The 22659-nt window shown below is 42.2% G+C and overlaps 1 protein-coding gene across 2 annotated transcripts in view; it reads left to right on the forward strand.

Annotated features, from left to right (window-relative positions):
- rwdd1 (RWD domain containing 1) overlaps window positions 1–20389 on the forward strand; it is a 60735-nt gene extending 40346 nt beyond the window's left edge. For both annotated transcript variants that reach the window (XM_070884466.1, XM_070884467.1), the window contains 4 exons: window positions 12928–13071; window positions 15816–15948; window positions 19568–19630; window positions 20074–20389. In XM_070884466.1, the coding sequence (XP_070740567.1) occupies window positions 12928–13071; window positions 15816–15948; window positions 19568–19630; window positions 20074–20183 (450 nt within the window). In that variant the 3' untranslated portion in view covers window positions 20184–20389. The remainder of the gene's footprint in view (window positions 1–12927; window positions 13072–15815; window positions 15949–19567; window positions 19631–20073) is intronic.
- Window positions 20390–22659: the final 2270 nt, after the last annotated feature.

Genomic DNA, 22659 nt, shown 5'->3' on the forward strand with positions numbered 1-22659 from the left:
CTACTGCCCCTTTTATCCAAATTTAATGCTGAAAGTCAGGTCTTGAGATGTGTGTGCATCACATTCAGTGCATGATGGGTGCGCTGTATGCTAATGTTTTGTATGTTACTTGACAGCATCCCTAACATGATGTGTGTACAACTTGCAATCTTTTTCTTAGTAACCAGAGACAGTTTTGGCGTATTAATGTTAAGTTGGGAATTTGAGGTTTAAAAATGACTTTAATGTCCCTTGGACACAATCTTTCATTGCTTTTTCCTTTTATTGAACTGCAAAGTGAATTATAGAATGGTTGCAGCACAGAAGGAGGCCATTCTGCTCGTCGAGTCTGTGCCGGTTCTCTGCAAGAGCACTTCAGCTAGTTCCACTCTGCTGCCCTTTCCCTGTAGCCCTGCAACTTTTATTTTCCTGCAGGTACTTATCCAGTTCCCCTTTTTAAAGCCATGATTGAGTCTGCCTCCACCACCCTTTCAGGCAGTGCATTCCAGATCCTAACCACTCGCTGTGTTTTAAAAAAAAAAAGTTGTTGCCTTTGGTTCTTCTGCCAATCATCTGAAATCTGTGTCCTCTGATTCTCAACTCTTTTGCCAATGGGAACAGTTTATCTCTCTCTCTTCTGTCTAGACCCTTCATGATTTTGAACATCTCTATCAAATCTCCTCTCAACCTTCTCTGCTCAAAGGAGAACAAACCCAGCTTCTCCTGTCTATCCACTTAACTGGAGTCCCTTATCCCTGGAGTCATTCTTGTAAATCTTTTCTGCATCTTTTTTAAGGCCTTCTCATCCCTCCTAAAGTACGGTGCCCAGAATTGGATACAATACTCCAGTTGAGATCGCACCGGTGTTTTATAAAGGTTCATCATAACTTCTTTGCTTTTGTACTCTATGCCTCTATTTATGAAGCCCATTCTCAACCTGCTCTGCCACCTTCAATGATTTGTGCACATATACCCCCACGTCTCTTTGTTCATGCACCCCTTTTAGGATTGTACCCTTTAGTTTATATTGCCTCTCATTCTTCCTACCAAAATGTATCACTTCGCACTTTTCTGCGTTAAATTTCATCTGCCGGCCATTTCACAAGCCTGTCGTGTCTTCTTGAAGTCTATCACTATCTTCCTCACTGTTCACTATACTTCCAAGTTTTGTGTCATCTATAAATTTTGAAATTGTGCCCTGTGCGTCCAAGTCATTAATGTATATCAAGAAAAGCAGTGGTCCTGGTACCAACCCCTGGACAACATCACTGTATACCTTGCTCCAGTCCGAAAAACAACTGTTCACCACTATTCCCTGTTTCCTGTTTCCTGTCACTAAGCCAATTTTGTATCCATGCTGCCAATGTCCCTTTTATTCCATGGGCTTCAACTTTTCTGGCAAGCCTATTATGTGGCACTTTTTTTAAACGTCGTTTGGAGGTCCATGTCAACCGCATTGCCCTTATCAACCCTCTGTTATCTCATCAAAAAAACTCATTCAATTTAGTTAGTTAAACACGATTTGCCTTTAACGGATCCATGCTGGCTTTTCTTAATTAATCCAGACTTGTCCAAGTGACTTAACTTTATCCTTGATTATCGTTTCTAAAAGCTTCCCCACTATTGAGGTTAAACTGACTGGCCTGTAGTTGCTGGGTTTATCCTTGCACCCTTTTTTGAACAATTCTCCAGTTCTCTGGCAGCACCGTTGTATCTAAAAGGATTGGAAGATTATGGCCAGTACCTCCACGATTTCCTCCTTAACTTCTCTCAGCATCCCATCCGATCCTGGTGACTTATCAACTTTAAGTACGGACAGCCTTTCTAATACAGGTTCAACCGCCCTTATCCGGGATTCCCTTATCCGGCACCATTCCTGGCCACCGGGTGGCGCTTGCGCAGAACTCCGACATGAACAAATTGAAGTCTTTCCTCGCTGCCAACTCCCGCAATGGCTGGCCTCACCCCGCGATCCAACGCCCACCCGCACCCCCCCCCCCACCCCATTATCTCTCTGCCGCACTCCCAGCCCCAAGCCAACAAGCCCCAATATCCCCTTGCTCAGTACCTGTATACCTGTACCATCCAATTTACCGTGACCCCTCCTCGTCCGGCAAAATCCCTTATCCGGCACAGGCCAGGTCCCGAGGGTACCGGATAAGAGAGGTTCACCTTGTACCTCCTCCATCAATTTTTATCTCATCCAGTATCTCCACTAGCTCTTCTTTCACTGACTTTGGCAGCATCTTCCTGGTGAAAACTGATGCAAAGTCTTTTTGTTCCCTAATCAGCCCCACCCTTCCTCTTACTATCCATTTATTATTCATATGCCTATAGAAGACTTTGAAATTCTCTTTTATGTTAGCTGCTAATCTGTTCTCCTACTCTCTCTTTGCCCTCTTATTTTCCTTTTCACTTTCCCTCTGAACTTTCTATATTCAGCCTGATTCTTTCTTGTATTCTCAACCTGACATCTGTCATACGTGCACTTTTTCAGCTTTGTTACTTTCTATCTCTTTCATCATTTAGGGAGCTCTGGCTTTAGTTGCTCTACCTTTCCCTGTCGAGGAAATTTCTAAGTTAATTAACTCGGACGGAGGCTTTCAGAGTCGTGCTTCGAGAGAATTTTATTTTTTTTAAAGCGAGATATCTCGGAGAGCCTGCTTGGACCGTACCAAGGCAGAAAACTCTCCTGTACAAGCAAATTGTCCCTATCTTTATACAGCAATAGAATACAGAAATAGAAAAGGAATCTTATTCATTAGTTCCGTGAGTACAAAGGTCGTCTCGGGAGGCACACACTCTATCTGTCCTTGCATAGTTTCTCCCTGTTCACAGTCTGATAAGCAGAATATCAGGAGACTCCCTTTTAATACCGGATAGTCATTTAATTACATTTCTAAGTTTTAAGGCTAAAAAGTGTGGGTGTTGTTCTAGTCCTATTATTTCTTCAAATATAGCAAAAACAGAATTTAACCCTTCCCTTTACCATAAGTCATAGATTCTTTCTTCCACAATTCCCTCCTTGTTGATCTTTTTTTTCAGATCAACACAATTTCCTATATTCTCTTCTTGCGCAAAAGGGGGTTCATACCCTTCAGGATAGGGTCGCATTTTGAGATATTCGTCTTCATCAACCTTTTCCTCTAAGCGACTTAACCTTCCTTTCATGCACACACTTTTCCTTTCTATTTCGGAGATCAGGCCTATTACTTGACTAATTACATTTTTTAATTTTATCCACATTCCGCAAAGGATTATTAATAATACAAGCATAACCACACCTACGATTACTATGGGGTGTATAGCAAGCTTCAGTACTGCTGTAGCTTTTGGGGACCATCCGGTAAACACATCCCACCAGTGGTGTACTGTCAAAGAGGTGACTTCGTCTGCGATTCTCACTAGTTGCCCCTTCTTGTAACTCATTTCGACTCTAAATTAGTGGATGTCTCTGCCTTGCTTTGACAGAGCTTCCTCAATTTTCTTGTCATTCCGTATCAAATTGTGCAGTCTGGTCAGATTAATTACGGGGGGTAAGGGTTCAATCTTGTGCATAGACAGATATTTTTCTACATTTTGCCATTGTCCAAAGATATAAGTTCTTTTTACTTCAGGGTCATACAGGGTGTAGACTCTTCTCACGCATTTATTAATGGGGGGTTTATACAAAATTCCATCCAGATAGATAGGTTTATTTCCTGTGACACAGACCTCATTCTGTCCTATTTCCGTAATATCAGTGTCATTTGTTGGCTTTAATTCCCATTTACATACTCCAATGGAGTGCTGCAGTGAGCATGGTGCGTATATGGCGGTCTGATAGGGACATACCATTCCGAATGGCCACCTAACACATCCCCTCTGGTGATGTGTCATATTCTTCTCATCGACCCAATCTCCTTTAAATTCTGGGTACCAGAAGTTCTGTCCAAACAGCTGGGGCATTACTTGGAACTGACACCAAATTTCTTTTCGTGTCATACTTACTATCTCCACAGTAACGTTTCATCCTTTTGAATTACAACTGGTATATCTTTTTTGAGGGTTAATGGTTAAATTAAGAAGCTTATCCCTTTTGTTAATTTCCAGCAACCTTTCCCATGTGTTAGCATGGAAGGATAATATTTTCCTTTCTAACTCAGCTCTTAATAACTGTCTGATCATTTCTTTAAACAGGCAATGGGTGTACTTGTTTACTCCCTGTTGTTCCTTTATTAGGTTCTCTATTTCCTTCTCTACCCTTTCATTCTGTTCCCAGGTCATTTCGTTTATGACGTAACCTGATATTTGTAATTGCTGTAATCCTTCATCCCAGGCATTTCTGATTTTTATATATTCCCCTACCAGTCCTCCGACGGCCTGGATTTTATTTTGTAGGGTCTCGATATCCATGGAGTTCAATGCTCCTATTCCTGCTCCCACTCCACCTAACACAGTCTCTAATACATCCCGTTTCTTTCTTTGGGGTCTTTCTTTTTCAAAAGATATCTTAACACTGGTTGTGTGGCAACCATCTTCTTTCTTTGGGGGATATTTAATTCGTATTGTTAGATTTAATACACCTGGGGATCTTACCACTGGGATGCAAGTGGTCAGTATCCTTTTTAGATGTCCCGGGTCCCGGTCTTCTGGGTGGCCAGATTCTTTTACTGACCATTTTACCACGAATGGGTCTCCTCCATTTATAATTTTTCCAAGAGTCCCTTCCCATCTTCCCTTTCTTGTTTGTTTCTATACCACGCTTGAATTAAGTTGTTACTATCGTGTGGACGTGTTGTTATTGTAACAGTGGCCCAAATAATAAAGGCCCAAACTGGCACACAAATGAGCTCTGACATCCATTCCTAAACTTTTGGGCAGTACTTTCAAGTCCAAATATTTAATTTAATACAAGAGCAGGTACATTCTTCAGCGAGAAGATGGCCTTTTTCTTAGTCAGGCAATCGTAGGACGTCCTGGTTCGATGCCTTTTCTTTTGGCTGTATTTCGTCGGGAAAATAATATTTACAACGGGTTGCATGCACCCAATTTGGATGCTTTTCCAACTTCAGCGCGGTTCGTGTTGTGAGAATTATCTGATATGGTCCTTTCCACCTAGGAGAAAAGGATTCTTTGTTTAATGTTTTTACCAGCACTTGGTCTCCAGGCCTGAAAGGGTGCATATTTCCTTCCGACGGGGGCACCTGTGTCTGCTTTATCTATTCATGCAGACTCCTTGCTATTTCACACATGGCCTGAGCATACTTTAGTGATTTTTCATCATTCCAAATTAATGCTATTTTTTCAGCTGCCAGTGGTGGTTTTACGCCAGTAAGCATTGGTCTTCCCAATAAGTCTTCATGTGGTGTCAAACCAGTGTTTTGGTTTTTCTGGTTTCTCATTGTATACAATACCAATGGTAAGGCATCTGGCCACTTTAGTCCAGTCTCCTGACATACCTTGGTAAGGGTAGATTTTATTATCCCATTTACTCTTTCTACCATTCCCGAGGACTGTGGCTGATATGGTATATGTAACTTCCACTGGAAACCTAACGCTTCTGCAAGATTTTGCATTATTTTTCCAGTGAAGTGTGTTCCCCTGTCACTGTTGATTCCCATAGGTATCCCATATCTTGGTACTATTTCTTTAAATAGAATTTTTACTACTATTCGGGCATTGTCTCTCCGAGTGGCGTACGCTTCTACCCACTTTGTGAACATGTCTATTATGACTAATAGGTACTTAAGACCTGATACTGGAGGCATGTGGACAAAATCAATATGCAAATTTTCAAAGGGCATACTTGGCTGGGGTAGATAATCATATTCAGCAGGTGTTTTACCTCTGTTATTTTGTTGACAAATTTGGCATGTTCTAGCAACTTTCTCAATTACTATTGTTATTCCTGGTGCATACCACTGTGCATTAATAGCATGTATCATCCCTCCTTTGCCCATGTGAGCCTGACCATGTGCTAGGCGAGACAGGGGCAAAAATAGAGATCTAGGGCAAACAGTTCGCCCATCAGGGTGACACCAGATGTTGTTTTTTGAGAAAACAACCCTGGTTTTCCCAAGTTCTTCTTTCTTGCATAGTAACTTGTTGTTGGGCTGTTTTAAGTTGTTGGATGTCAAGTACCTGTGGAGGGGAAACTGAGACTGCTTGAAGGCAGTCTGCCTGTGCCGAAGCGGCCTGTTTGGCTGCTTCGTCAGCCCTCCTATTTCCTACTGATACTCCATCCTCACCGGTTGTGTGAGCTGCACATTTGATAACGGCTACCTTACTTGGCAACTGAATGGCATCTAATAGATTAAGCACCAGTTGAGAGTGCTTAATATGCTTTCCACCAGAGGTGATAAAGCCTCTGTTTTTCCACAGTTGTCCAAAATCATGGACTACACCGAATGCATATCTGGAATCAGTATAGATATTAGCAGTTTGATCTTTAGCTATTATACAAGCTCTAGTGAGGGCAAACAATTCAGCAGCCTGAGCCGAGGTTCCGGGAGGCAGGGCGAATGCTTCAACAGTTTCGTGGGGATTTACAATAGCATAGCCTGCCAACAGCAAGTCATCCGACGGCCTGTACGATAATCCATCCGTATAGAGAATAAGATCAGGATTGTCCATGGGCTCTGTGAGCAAATCTGGTCTTGGTAAGGTGGCTATTTCCACTGTTAACAGACAATCATGCTGGTCTGGATCCTCTACTTCTTTAGTAGGAAGAAAGGTGGCTGGGTTTACTACCGGTGCGCGTCGAAAGGTATAGTTAAGGTGTGACAGCAGTAATACTTTATAACCTGTTCTTCTAGACGCTGTAAAGTGTTGTGTGGCAGCTGAATTCATAGAAACATAGAAAATAGGTGCAGGAGTAGGCCATTCGGCCCTTCTAGCCTGCACCGCCATTCAATGAGTTCATGGCTGAACATGCAACTTCAGTACCCCATTCCTGCTGTGTTCAAAAGTAATAACACAGCATGGGCTGTAATGACAGCACATGGATAATCCAAAACAATAGGTACCGACTTCTCCACCATGACTGCAGTAGCAGCTACAGCACGTAGACATGCTGGCATTCCCCTTACTACTGGAGGCAGCAAAACCGAATAATAAGCAACTGGTCTATTTCCCCCACCATGTTCTTGGGTTAGTACTGCGGTTGCAAATCCTTCTTTCTCATTCACATACATCTGAAAAGGTTTACCATAATTCGGAAGTCCCAGCGCCAGAGCATTAGTAATGGCCTTCTTTAACTGTTTAAATGCCTCCTCTCTCTCGGGTCCACTCCACCTCGGGTGGGTATTATTTAGGGCAGCTGATCTTAGAACCGCATCCCATTCTCGATAATCGGGGATCCAATGTCTACAGTACCCAACCATCCCCAAAAATGACAAGATATCCTTCTTTGTCTTTTGTATGGTGGCACTTTGAATTGTCTGAATTCTTTCTGGTCCTAGCTGCCTCTGCCCTTGAGATATGTGAAAACCCAGGTACTGGACTTGAGTCTGACAAAATTATAACTTTGGTAACGACACTCGGTGCCCTCTTTCACATAGGTGCTGTAACAGTTTCAGGGAGTCTTGCATGCACCTGTATCCGTGGCTAGAAGCCACAAGCAAATCGTCCGCATACTGCAACAGCACAGACTGGTCTGATAATGAACAGTCTTCAAGGTCTCTTTTTACTGCTGCTGCATATACTGCGGGGCTTTCGGTGTATCCTTGGGACAATCTGGTCCATGTGTACTGCTGCTTCTTGTGGGTGAAAGCAAACAGATACTGACTTTCTTGATTTAACGGGATAGAGAAAAAAGCTGAACACAGGTCTATCACAGTAAAGACAGTTGCTGTTGGTGGTATAGCAGATAGTATAATGTTGGTGTCCGGTACCACAGGGGTGATAGGGACTACTATCTTATTAATAGCTCTCAGATCTTGCACAAATCTCCATTCATTCGGCCTATTAACCTTTGGTATGGGCAGTATCGGAGTGTTACACGGGCTCTGTGTCTTTTCTAAAACTCCTTGTTCCAACAATGCAGAAATGACTGGCTCTATCCCATTTTCTGCCTCTGGCGGCAGTCTGTACTGCCTAATGCTTGGTAACACGGCGTTCTTTATCAATTGTACCCGATGGGGTACTGCAGAATGTACTTGCCCAACATGATTCTTATGCTTTGACTTGATTCAATGCCATTGGCAGCTTAGGGCAAGTGGAGGCATGATTTTTACCTTTCCACTGGAGAATCCCCCTGTTGTGGGTGATAAAGTCTATCTGAACATTTTGCAGTTTTATTACTGCCCAAGGTTGATAACCTTGTTGCTGTTTTTCTTTTTCTATTCCTACAATCATCGGACCCATATCTTTAGGTTTCGCTGGCGGTTTTGTAGCCAATGTCAGATGGGGTGTCGAGTTCGCTTCTCTATACCGCTGCTGCTGTAAGGGTGTCAAATCAATGGCTACCCCCAATCCTTCTGGTCCAAAATAAATGCGGGGCGTAGCTTCTACTATTTCTTTTTTTAAAAAGGATTGTACCAGACACAGGTAAGTTTCAGCTTTTTGTCGAGTGTACCAGGCTGTACAATGAAGCTGAACTGCCTCAAAGCTTGTCAAAATTATATACATCAATTCTTCAGTATTAGGGTCGATTTTAGCTTTTAAATTTTGTATAACTTCATGTATCAAAGGGGAGTAGAAGTTGCCATTCAATTGCCAACAATAGAGGGCAGCCTTTTCTTTGTTATCCTCCCTTTTCTCTTCTTTAATCCCATTAAAGAACTGATGAATTTTATTTGGAGGGAGCTCCATGAACATTCCTTCCTTTGTGCAATAAATTGTGGCTCCTAGTTTACACACAGTCTGTCTTCCCAATAAAGGGAGAGGTGTTGTTTTAGAGACTATCAAAGTCTCATCATTAACTGGTTGTCCTTCAATTATCAATTTGGTAGGTTCAGATAAAAATTCTTTCATGGGATACCGGCCACACCCATACTTAAGACGGTGGTGTTGCTTACAGGTAATCCCACAGAGGATGATACAGAAGACATAGTAGCACCGGTATCCACCAGGAATTTCACATAAGTGTCTCCTACTTTTACTACTGCCAAAGGGTTTTCTACTATGTCTGCTGATAAGCGGAGGGCTGCCACCTGTACCACTAAGCCTCCGGGGCATCCCTATGCTGATTGGTGCAGGTTGGGGTTAGAGAACGAAAACTGAGGGGCCAATGAAGGTGGAGGTTCGGGGAAATCCCCTTGTAATCCTCCACCCTGCTTCGGGGGGCATCTGCAATCGCGAGCCCAATGCCCTTTCCTTCCGCAATTTCTACACTCATCTTGGGAGCGGTCTCGTTGGGGCCACTGTTTTCTCCCTCTTCCTCGTCCTCGTCCTCCAAACCCTCCTCTATTATTCTGTGCTTGTCCTCTTCCCTTTTGCTGATAGTACTGACCTGTTTTAGCCTTATTTTCCTTATAGGTAAATAGTCCCTCTCTATCCATGTTGGCCAAGACTGTAATTGTTTCCTTCCAACTTTTTCCTTGCCAGTCCAAAACCTTAATTTTATAGGTTCTCGCGTGTTGCGGCAACATACAATTTAACAAGGTTTGCACTGCCAAAGGTTCATTTTGATCCATTGGTATTCCTGCATGCTCGTCCCAACTATTTTTCCATCTGCCTGCAAAATCTATTATTGATTCTTCTGCTTTCTGCAGACAGCGCGTGACTTCCCCTATATCTCCATGCTTTTTAGCTCCCTTTAGTATGGCAACCTTGCCCCTGTGCTGCAACCAATGTTCCCGGGACTCATTTCCTTCTTCCTCATTATCTTCCCGCCAATCTCCGTTTTCGCCGGCGGGTATAGGGAACATATCCTTTACCCCCTGCCAAGAGGAGCCATATGCTGCCTGCAGTAATAATTTCACATCTCCGGGGAGGGGGTTATAAATGGTACAGGTTTGCTCAAGCCAGTTGTGAAAGGCTACTGGCTTCTTAACAGGATTAGGGGCGGCTGATATCATATCCCGAGCTTCCCCCGGTGTCCAGGGCTTTAGGACAGCCATGGTTCCAATCATTACACGGGGGGCTTGTGTCGTGGGGGTAGTGGTGGAATCGGCCTGTCTTATGGTATTCCTGGTATTCATTCCAGGGTCAGGGTTGGGGTTTTCGCCTTCAGCTCCTCCACTTGCCCCTCCTTCCCCGTTTTCATCCTCTGGTGGGTTCTGGGGTCGTGGTTGCATTCGTCACCTAGAGGCCTGATCTGGCTGGGCAGCCACTATTTCTATGATCTCCTGCCAATCATCCGGCTTGGTGGTTGGAAGACGGGGATATAAGCCGACAGGGGAAGCGGTCATAACCGGGGCACTCGGGGGGGCTGTAAGAGGGAGGGGGCTTCTCCTTACCCTCCTCTTCTTTCTTTTTATTTTTAGGGGGCTGGTGCCTTTTTGCCACCTCTGTCCATTTTTTAAAACAATTCTCCATATAATCTTTATCCCAAGTGGGGTCCCCCGCCCCATCTTTGGTGGTCTGTCTCCATTCCTCAATTAAGGACAATTTAAAACTTCCTCCATATGGCCAATCCCCATCAGACCAACCATACAAATCGCTACTAAACGTTACCGTGTATCTGTCGTCTCCTGTTTCTTTAATTACAGTGTCCGCCGGCGAGCCGGGCGGCACAATGGGATCTCCTACCTTCTCTCGTTTCTTTGCAACCTTACGGATTCTTTTCTCAGTCTTAGGATGTACTTTCATTCTTTCAGTTGAGAGGTTGTCTTTCTTTCCTTTTCTAGGAGCTGGGCGCGAGCGCTCTGCTCGACTAAAGCCGTTTCCCATTCTTCCGGGTGCAACGTCTCGCGATCTTTTCTGAAATGAGAGTTAGGACAATCCTACAAAATATGCAGTAATTTACAAAGCGCTCACCGGTGTTCTCTTTTCCGCTCAGCTCGGGGTCTCCTTTTGCCTTTTTATTATTTTAGCTTCTTTGCGGTAGCTACCTTAAAATTATGCCTCACCCTCCAGGGGATCTCGACAGCTCGTCCCCCTTTCAGCTAGGACGGCCTAGGCACCTTCCTCCTTTCAGCTAGGAAGGTCCTTAAAATTCCTCTTTTCTCTTTAAAAGTTAAATTTAGTTCTTTTGGATCTAGGTTTTTAGAGATCCTGCCTGACTACGCCAGAATCTGTCGAGGAAATTTCTAAGTTAATTAACTCAGGCGGAGGCTTTCAGAATTGTGCTTCGAGAGAATTTTATTTTTTAAAAAGCGAGATATCTCGGAGAGCCTGCTTGGACCGTACCAAGGCAGAAAACTCTACTGTACAAGCAAATTGTCCCTATCTTTATACAGAAATAGAATACAGAAATAACAAAGGAATCTTATTCATTAGTTCCGTGAGTACAAAGGTCGTCTCGGGAGGCACACACTCTATCTGTCCTTGCATAGTTTCTCCCTGTTCACAGTCTGATAAGCAGAATATCAGGAGTCTCCCTTTTAATACTGGATAGTCATTTAATTACATTTCTAAGTTTTAAGGCTAAAAAGTGTGGGTGTTGTTCTAGTCCTATTATTTTTTCAAATATAGCAAAAACAGAATTTAACCCTTCCCTTTACCATAAGCCATGGATTCATAGATTCTTTCTTCCACATTCCCCCTCATGGGAATGTACCTCAATTGTACCTGAATCATTTCCTCTTTAAAGGCAGCCTGTCGTTCAATTAGAGTTTTGCCTGTCAATCTTTGATTCCAATGGGTCAGATCCATTCTCAATCCACTGAAATTTGCCTTCCTCCAATTTAGTATTTTTACTCTAGATTTCTCCATGCCCTTTTCCATAGTTAATCTAAACCTTATGATGCTATGATCACTGTTCCCTAAATGTTCCCCTACTGACACTTGACCCACCTCATTCCCCAGATCCAGCAATGCCTCCTTCCTCATTGGTCCAGAAATATACTGATCAAGAAAGTTTTCCTGAACACACTTCAGAAATTCTTCCTCCTCTCTGCCTTTTATGCTATTACTATCCCAGTCTATATTTGGATTATTAGGATAATAGTGGCATCAGGCAGTTAAATTAAGTCATGGAGTATATGTTGGAGGAGCCCTAACTATGTAGCATGGATGAATTGCATTCAATTTAGCAATTCTTTGACCTAATTAAATGTGAACTCCATGGGTTTTAAACTACAATAGTATTGTTGTTTCCTGTGGTTACAGGAAGGGATAAATATTTCATATTACATTGCTTTTCATTTCAAAATTGTTTTCACGTGCATAAGTCATTCTGAAGCAATTTGTGCTAATACTATGCCAATTTTCTCGGATCAAAAACTTTTTCCAGCAATGTTTGAAATTCCTATCCCATACTCTTATTTTCTTACCTTCTCTTACCCCCCTCCCCTAGTCCCTGTGTTTTCTGTTTTCTCCTCCTTGCTAATTTCTCTTTCCCAGCCCTCTTAAGTTACTTGCCTGTTGCTGTGATGAATCATGGATGCTGGTCCATGAGCCCCTTTTGAGTTGGCTGATTTTTAATGTTCCCACTTCTAGCAGCGTGGTTAAGATTGGGAACTTAGTGGGACTAAACTTACTTGGCTCCTGAAAGTTGGTGCCGATGCATAGCACCTCAGTGCTACATTATTCTAAGAAACTTTAAAAATTTGCAGTTTGCATTGGTAACCATTTCAAATTGTATTTGGCCTTTCCCTGTATTACTGGCATGGAAAGCAAAGACTACCCTGGTGTTTCAAGTCAGATAACATTTATGCTAAAGTAAAACTATTAAAGTTGTAATTAGTTTCAGCAGTTGAATTCTCTTCCAAATCTCAATGTTTCTCATCATTTTTGTTTCAAGCTTTGCAGCTGGTTGCTGATAGTGATCACTGCCTTCAGTCATGTTCCTGTGAACACAGTTATTAAGTTCTTTCCTCCTGTGGTTACACTGTGAAACATGTCTTCCTTACTTCCTTACAGGCACAAGAAAATATTGGGATGGTGATGATATTTACTTTAGTGACAGCTGTACAAGAAAAATTAAATCAAATTGTGGATCAAATAAAGTCTCGCAAAGAAGAGGAAAAGATATTAAAAGAAAAAGAAGCTGAAGAAGTTGAGAAGGTTTGTGGATCAGTATTTTGGATCTGTACACAAACTGCTGTGATTCATGTATCCGGTCCAAACGTTTAGAAAATGTTAGAGACTATTGTATCTCATACCTGTCAATACTATTTCTGCCAAATTTATATTTGGTTCTCTATGAAGCTGTTTTATATCGGATATACAGCAGAGAAACAGGCCATTCAGTGTTTATGCTCCACTCGAGCCTCCTTCTGTCTTTTCTCATCTAACTCTCAGTATAACCCTCGATTCCCTTCTCCCTCTTATGCTTATCTAATCGCCCCTTAAATAACTCTTCCTGTGGTAGCGAGTTCTTGAGCACATAAATCTAGGTTGACACTCCAATGCAGTGCTGAGGGAGTGCTGCACTGTTGGAGGTGCCGACTTTTGGATGAGACATTAAACTGAGGTCCCGTCTGCTCTCTCAAGTGGACGTAAAATGATCCCATGGCACTATTTTGAAGAAAAGCAGGAGAGTTATCCCCGTTATCCTGGCCAATACTTATTCCTCAATTAACATAACAAAACAGATTATCTGGTCATTATCACATTGCTATTTGTGGGAGCTTGCTGTACGCAAAGTGGCTGCCGTGTTTCCTGCACTACAACAAAACTCCAAAAGTACTTCATTGGCTGTAAAGTGCTTGGAGAAATCTGGTTGTCGTGTAAGGCATTATATAAATGTAAGTCTTCCTTTTCTTCTCTTTTCGTGACTCAGCCTGTATATCCTTTCTTGATAGGTATACCCTCGTATTTCTGGTATCATCCTCGTAAATCTTTTCTGCACCCTCTGTTGGTGATATTTGCATCCACAACTGCCCTGTGGAGCTTGATCCATATGTTCATCACCCTTTAGACAAAGTTGTTAAATCTACACTATCTGTTCACCTTCCCCTTTTTGAACTCGAGTCCCATACTCACTTTTAGAATGAGCAATTAAGTGAAATAAATTGGAGTTCAATTTATCTATACCCCCTTGCAATCTTCAGTACCTCAATAACCTCATTCCTGATTTGCCCTTTCTCTGGTGTAAATAGAGTATTTGCAATTTCTGTAGTCTTTCCTCCTAGTTCAGTTGTCTAATCCATGTTATCAACTTAATTGTCCTTTGCCACAGTTGCTCCAGTACTAGGATGTCCACAGTGCAGTACAGTTCACTCCCGTTGGGCCAAACGAGTGCTCTACAAATTCATCATCACTTCCTGGGACTTGTGCTCTAACCTTTTGTTTCCTCTGTCCCTAAGATTGTATTTACCTCTTGTGTTGTGTATACCAATGTACTTTAGCTTATATTCCTACTGTTTATTCCCCTTCCTCAGACTCATCATACTTTGCATTTATTAGCAACAACTTGCACTTGTATAGTTCCTTTTAATATCCTCAAAAAATCTCAAGCTGCTTCAAAAAACAGAAGGAAACAAATGTTGAACATGTTAGGAAACTAAATTGAATAGGTGACTAAAGATGTTAAAGCGAGGGGATTTGAGAAGACATTTGAAGCTGGGAAGGAATGTAGAAAGGGAAAGGGCTTTAGAGAAGGAATTCCAGAGAGCAGAGCCATGATAATTGAAATTTCTCCCACCAGTGATGCAGCAGAGGGAGGGTAATGCACATAGTAGGCCAGTCAGAATACCAGCGGGTGTGAACTATGGCCCTGGGCTTAATTCCTTTCCACGCCCCTAAGGCAATCAAACACAAGTTGCAGGGAATCAGTGGCCACCAAGTGCAACAAGTTACATTGACTGTACGTGTTGCTATTGGTCACGGTTAGGAACTCGGCAAGTTCCTTTTTTGAAACTGTCGCCACAATCTGCGTTCGCCACTCGAGTTGTTCCAGGTGTTGGCAACCCTTTATCTCCCACAATTAATGGGTGGGAGCACGAAGAATTGGTGATCCAATGGGCTCCAGGGCTTGTAACTACATCGTTTGATCCTGATTCACATATTCATCGTGAAGTTTCACACTGAATCCCCCATTATGTGGTATGATGCAGTGTGTCTCTGCTCTGGTGCAATGGCTCTGAGTTCGAGTGCACTCTGCCATTATACACTTCTACCAATTTGTGCCAAAGCGTAATCATGTGAATCAGAACATCTGCCCACTGTCCTTATTCTCCCATTCATGATATCACCGAGTTAAATCATTACAATTGCATACAAGGGGAAAGTCTAAATAAAATGTGTATGCTTGCAGACTCACTAACTAATTCTAAGTTGTCGCAATTTATTGTTAGATTTTGAAGAATTGTGGCCCAAAAGATCCATTATTTTTAACCTGATCTACTTGACTGCTGTCAATCTTCCTGGAGCCAGTAAACTTGCTGCTCCATTGCCTACAACAGTTAAAATATAACAAAACACATGGGCTTGGTGGAGTATTGGGCCCCATAGTACAGCTGGATTACAGGAAGACAGCTGCACTATCCACAGTTAAATGCATGGGAGTAGTGCAGTCAGCTTACTCTCAGAAGATCCACACTGCAATACAATAAGCAGCTCTAGTAAATATTTAGACATAAAAATTTTCTTTGCTTCATTAAGCAACTGAACTCTTCTTTTCCACTTGTAATTAAAAAAAGTGTATTAAAGGGCTGTAATTCTATCGTGGATAATTACTATCTCTTGCTTTTTTTTTATGTCGTCATCTTAGTCCTGTTACTGAGTTACAGCTGTGTAATTCACTCACTGGTATCTCTATATAATATGCGGTGTTTCAGAGAACTATTTTCTGCAAACTTTTGCAGGCTGTTTTCCATGGTACACTTGTTACAATTGAGAATTTCTTGTCATGGAAAGCTAAATTTGATGCAGACTTAGCTGAAATCAGAAGAAAAGAGCAAAAGGAAGAGGAGCAGATTGGAAAAGTTAAACTGACAGGTATGTTAGATGTACTTGTTTTGAATATGATACTTTGATGCTCCTTGACTTTTCTTTCCATCCAGATGTCTGCTGAAATGGTCCTTTCATCTTGGTTTCTTAATACAAAATGAGCTGTGCAAATACTGTATCTAAAATCCATGAACAATTCTTCGCACATTACAATCTTTTTTTAAAAAAAACTATGCAATGATGTTCCTCCAAAAATCAGGATTTCACTAGATAACCATTATTTTGTCAGTCATCTCTGATTTCTTCAGTAACTTTCTTGTTTACTTTAACAGCTTACTTCACACTAATACTGCCTTGATCATCCCTAAAGTGGGTAACTCCAATTACCTCCTGGCTAGCCTCCCACCCTCCATCGACTTCTGCTCCTCAAACTCTGCTGGCTGTATCCCATCCTGCACAAAGTCCCAAATGGCCATCGCTCTTGTCTTCATTGACCTACATTGGCTCCCAACTCCAAGGTTAAATTTCTCATCCTTGTGTTTAAATCCATCCATTGCCTCACCCCTTCCCCGCTCCCTATCCTCCAGCTCTATAACCCTACCTCCCTAAACTCCCAGTTTCTCTCATGCCCCATTTCTCTTTTCCGCTCTGCGTCCTTCCCTATGGACTGCACCTTGATGTGGCGGGAAGGCTTGCATGCTGCCATAACTCTGAGCGCTATCTGTGGTTGTATAACTCCTGGTAGGTCCACCCAAGCCAGACAGGTCGATAAGGAGTTCACTCATCCCCCTGGTAAGGGGTTGTGAGGCAGGCTGATCTATCTATGTAAAAAAAAATGCCTAACTATAAAATGACCCAGAGACTAGAGTATTATGAAAGATGTGATAATGGCATACTTGGATAATAGCAATCGGATTAAACAAAGTCAACATGGAGTTATGAAAGGAAAATCATGTTTGACAAACCTACTGGAGTTTTTTAAGGATATAACTGATAGAATAAATAAGGGAGAACCAGTGGATGTAGTGTATTTGGATTTTCAGAAGGCCTTTGATGAAGTCCCACATAAGAGGTTAGTGTGCAAAATTAAAGCACATAGAATTGGGGGTAATGTATTGGCATGGATTGAAAATTGGTTAACTGACAGGAAACAGAGATTAGGAATAAATGGGTCTTTTTCGGGGTGGCGGGCAGTGACTAATGGGGTACCACAGGGATCAGTGCTTGGGCCTCAGCTATTTACAATATATATAAATGATTTGGATGAGGGAACCAAATGTAATATTTCCAAGTTTATTGACGATACAAAACTAGGTGGGATTGTGAGTTGTGAGGAGGATGCAAAGATGCTGCAAGTGGATTTAGAAAGACTGATTGAGTGGGCAAACACGGTAGATGCTGTATAACGTTGATAAATGTGAAGTTATCCACTTCTTTGGTAGGAAAAACATAAGGACAAAGGATTATTTAAATGGTGATGGCTTGGGAAGTGTCGATGTACAGAGAGACCTGGGTGTCCTTGTACATCAGTCATTGAAAGCAAACATGCAGGTGCAGCAAGCAGTTAGGAAGGCAAATTGTATGTTGGTCTTCATTGCAAGAGAATTTGAGTACAGGAGCAAGCATGTCTTACGACAGTTATATAGGGCCTTGGTGAGACAGCACCTGGAGTATTGTGTACAGTTTTGGTCTCCTTACCCAAGTAAGGATATGCTTGCCATAGAGGGAGTGCAGCGATGGTTCACCAGACTGATTCCTGGGATGGCAGGACTGTCATATGAGGAGAGGTTTTGTTGACTAGGCCTGTATTCACTAGAATTTAGAAGAATGAGAAAGGATCTCATTGAAACGTATAAAATTCTGACTGGGTTGGATAGACTGGATGCGGGGAGGATGTTTCCCCTGGCTGGGAAGTCTAGAACAAGGTCACAGTCTCAGGATACGGGGTAGGAAATTTAGGACTGAGTAGGAAATTTAGGACTGAGATGAGGAGAAATGTTTTCACTCCGAGGGTGGTGAACCTGTGGAATTCCCTACCACAGAAGGCTGTGGAGGCCAAGTCACTGAATATATTCAAGAGGGAGATAGATAGATTTCTAGAAACAAAAGACATCAAGGGGTATGGGGAAAAAGTGGGAAAATGGTGTTGAGATAAAGGATCAGCCATGATCATATTGAATGGTGGTGCAGACTCGAAGGGCCGAATGGCCTACTACTCCTATTTTCTATGTTTCTAAGCAAGAAGAGCCCGTTAGACTTGCAAACAAAAACGTCAACTGTGGAAAATTACAATCTGCTTGATGTAAGGCAAGATGATATTCTGATTGGAGTCAAATATCTTGCTTTGGACAGCCGGTGGAATAAATGAGTTCCCTCATGTGCCACGAGCTACAGGAGGCTCTAACTAAATAACTTTGCCCCACCATTGGCGGCCTTGCCTTCAGCTGCCTATGCCCCATGTCCTGAATTCCCTCCCTAATCCGTCTCCCTCTTCTCTTCCCTCTCTTCCTTGAGACCCTCCTTAAAACTTGGTATTTGACTCAACTTCTGGTCATTCTTCCTAATCTCCTTTGTCTCCGTATCCCTGTATGTCTAAGACTGGGTCGAAATGGGTCGCTTTTTCAGGCAGTCATCGCAGGCACTATGGGCCCAAGTTTCCACATGATTTGCGCCTGATTTTTAGGAGCAACTGGTGGAGAACGGACTATCTTAGAAATCGCAATTCTCCACATTTTTTTTTCTGCAGTTCTAGTCAGGTAGAACAGTTCTACTTTGGAACAGAATTTTTTCTTCAAAAGGGGGCGTGTCCGGCCACTGACGCCTGATTTCAAAGTTTCCACAGTGAAAACGTACTCCAAACTAAGTTAGAATGGAGCAAGTGAAGATTTTTGTAGAACTGAAAAAACCTGTTCTACACATTAAAAAATCAGGCGCAGGTTACAAATTAGGCATCCAGAACGAGGTGGAGGGGGGGGGGGGAAGGGAAGTCATTAAATTCTACAATCAATCCTTATTTATACTTCTACAAATATTATACAAATAAATCCAACCTGAATAAACATTTATAAGCAAAGAAAAGATTAAATAAACCATCTTCCTACCTGTGCTTCAGGCACGGAGAATGCTGCAGGCATTCGTTCCCGCGGTGGGGGGGGGGAATTGAACAGCCGTTTCGTTCCCGCGGGGGGGGGGGAAGGAGACAGTGAGAAGGCTGCAAGTGCTGATGTGCTGACGGCAATGTGCTTTTATTAAAAAATGTTCAAAAATTAAACAGCTACAAAGAATTACAAAAATGGCCGAGTGCCAATGTTTTTTTCACACTGAGCATGCGCCAACGCGCACGCGCAGCGTTGCCGGCAGGAAAAAAACTAATTTAATTAGTACCCGCCCCCTCCCACTTACAAAATCGGCGCGAGTGTAGGCTCCGCCCCCCCCCTGGGTGCCGCGCCAGGCAGACAAGGAGCTGCAGAACGCTCCAGAATGGCGAGGTTCTTTTTAGGTGCCGTTTTAGGCGCGAAAAACGGGCGCCCTGCTCGGAGGGGCGCCCGTTTTTTATCGTGTGGAAACTTGGGCCCAATGAACCTCCTGCTGTACTGTCAAATTCTGATTGTGTTTAATGATTCTATATTGAGTGGTGCACCTTTCAAGTTGTGTTTTTATATTTCAGGAAAGCAGCTGTTTGAAACCGATCATAACCTTGATACATCTGACATTCAATTCTTGGAAGAAGGTAAAGCACAATTTATTTCAGTTTATAATGAAACTGTATGGCCTTTATTTTGACAGGTACTGTTTATGTACTACATAAGGTTTTGAAGTTTAAAATTGGAAATGCAATGTATAAGATTTGAATAGCCCATACACACTTCGATATCTCCAATTGTATATATTTCATAAATGTGGCAGGGGAAGGGCTCTGATCTCTCTGTTTTCTCAGTGCAACTTTTAATCAAATTATTATAATTGAAACAAGGTGAGTTTTGATTTTTTTCATGGACTCTGCCATTCTGATACCTTAGCGATATAAGAAGTTATGTATGATTTTAAAATGATGCTTGATTAATTGGATCCTAAATTAATGTCGTATATGAGACTATTACCAAAATACTGCTATCTTTACTTGTTCATATAACTGGATTGTGACTAAAACTGTTCTATGTACATTTACAACAGGTAACAATGTGGAAGTTGATGAATCCCTGTTCCAAGATATGGATGATTTAGAATTAGATGATGAAGATGACCCAGATTATAATCCCGATTTAGAGAGTGATGAAGACTAAGTATTTAGAAGTGATTTTGTAAAACGCACCATTTACAATGGCAGGATTGGAATTCATCAGTAAATGAGAATGAAGTCACGGCATCTGTGACTTTTTGTATTGCAACTAGCAAGCAGCGGTCATAAAATACAAACATTATTTTTTAATCTTGTGCCCTCTTCTGTATGCTTCCATCACTGTTCAATAAATTTTCTCCAAAAGCGAAACTCTTTTGAATTTAATTCGAAATGTTTCCTTCTCTTTGAAGTGTTTGCCTTTCTTGTAAATTTTCAGTACATTCCTCCTAACTGCAGCATTTGGTTAATTTATTACACTTGCCTGAAGTTTTATTAGTAAATGAAAGCTATTGGCATGTTGCTATAACCTCATTATTTTAGTAATGTGGTTTTATTATGCATCCCAAATTCCAGAGCTAGAACAGTAAAGTAGTAACTTACATTCTTTGGATCATGCAGGCTAAATAGCTCCCCTGTGGTTTGCTAACCAAGTAAATACTGGTCAAATGGAAATTAATGTTTTATTTTAGTAAAAATTGAAGCCAGTCCAAATAATTGTTTACATTGTGAAAAAGTATTTTACTGTGGTAACTTTTTAAATTACAGTCTTGACACAATTCAGCCACACTGATCTATTAGTGTAAGATAAATTTAAAACCCAGAAAACCTGAATTCTTGCAATAAATTCCTAAAATAATTTGAATGACTATGCAGTGGGCTGTTATAAGGTCCACTTATAATTAAGTTATGATTAAGAGAAATTGTCAGCTGTCTAAATGTTGGGAAACATTTTTTATACATTTTTGCCATTTACATTTCTTCTCAAGCATTGCATTTTATGAAGGTATAAGTGTATATTTGTACACTTTATGAAACTATTATAGAAACATAGCGCAGAAGGGGGCCATTTCGGCCCATGTCTGCGCCGGCCGACAAAGAGCCGCACGGCCCCTGGTCAGCAGCCCTGCAGGTTACATATAAACCTATGAACAGTGACGGAAAGGCAAAGAGCACCCAGCCCAACCAGTCCGCCTCACACAACTGCGACACCCCGTAGACAAACATTCTACACTCCACCCCAACTGGAGCCATGTGATCTCCTTGGAGAGGCAAAAACCGAGGCCAATTTAGGGAGAAAAAAATCTGGGAAAATTCCTCTCCGACCCATCCAGGCGATCGAAACTAGTCCAGGAGATCACCCTGGCCGTATTCGATTCCCTGCAGTACTTACCATTAATACTGCGTCGGCCAACAAAAGGTCATTCAGTCTAATCCCAATTACCAGCTCTAGGTCCGTCACCCTGCAGGTTACGGCACTTCAAGTGCCCATCCAACCATCTCTTAAAAGTGGTGAGGGTTTCTGCATCCACCACTCTTCCAGACAGCGAGTTCCAGATCCCCACAATCCTCTGCATAACGAAGCCCGCCCCCCCCACTCAAATCCACTCTAAACCTTCCACCACCCACCTTAAAACTATGCCCCCTCGTAATAGACCCCTCCACCAATGGAAATAGGCCCTTACTATCCACTGTGTCCAGGCCGCTCAATATATTGTACACCTCAATGAGGTGTCTCAACCTCTGTTCCAATGAGAACAAAACCAGCCTATCAAATCTATCCTCATAGCTAAGATTCTCCATTCCAGGCAGCATCCTAGTAAATCTCCTCTGCACCCTCTCTAGTGTAATACGGCGACCAAGACTGCACGCAGTACTCCAGCTGTGGCTAACCAGAGTATTATACAATTTAAGCATAACCTCCCTGCTCTTATATTCTATGCCTCGGCCAATAAAGGCAAACATTCCGTATGCTGCCTTAACCACTTTATCCACCTTGCCTGCTACTTTCAGGGATCTGTGGACAAGCACTCCAAGGTCCCTTTGTTCATCTACAGTATTAAGTGGCCTACCGCTTAATGTGTGTACCCTTTCCTTATTAGCCCTCCCAAAGTGCATCACCTCACACTTCTTGAATTAAATTCCATTTGCCACTGCTCTGCCCACCTGACCAGTAGATTGATATCTTCCTGCAGCCCATGACTTCTTCATTACCAGCCACACAGCCAATTTTAGTGTCGTCTGCAAACTTAATCATACTCCCTATGTTCAAAACTAAATCGTTGATATATACCACAAAAAACAAGGGACCCAGTACTGAGCCCTGCGGAACCCCACTGGAAACATCCTTCCAGTCATAAAAACATCCATCAATCATTACCCTTTGCTTCCTATCTCCAAGCCAATTTTGGATCCAACTTGCCACTTTGCCCTGGATCCCATGGGCTTTAACCTTCTTGACCAGTCTACCAAGTGGGACATTATCAAAAGCTTTGCTAAAGTCCATATATATGACATCGTATGCACTACCTTCATCGACCCTCTTGGTTACCTCCTCAAAAAATTCAAACAGCTTAGTCAAATACGATCTTCCCATAACAAATCTGTGCTGACTGTCCCTAATTAATCCCTGCCTTTCCAAA

Source organism: Pristiophorus japonicus, chromosome 7 (assembly GCF_044704955.1).
Source record: "Pristiophorus japonicus isolate sPriJap1 chromosome 7, sPriJap1.hap1, whole genome shotgun sequence".
Taxonomy (NCBI): Eukaryota; Metazoa; Chordata; class Chondrichthyes; family Pristiophoridae; genus Pristiophorus; species Pristiophorus japonicus.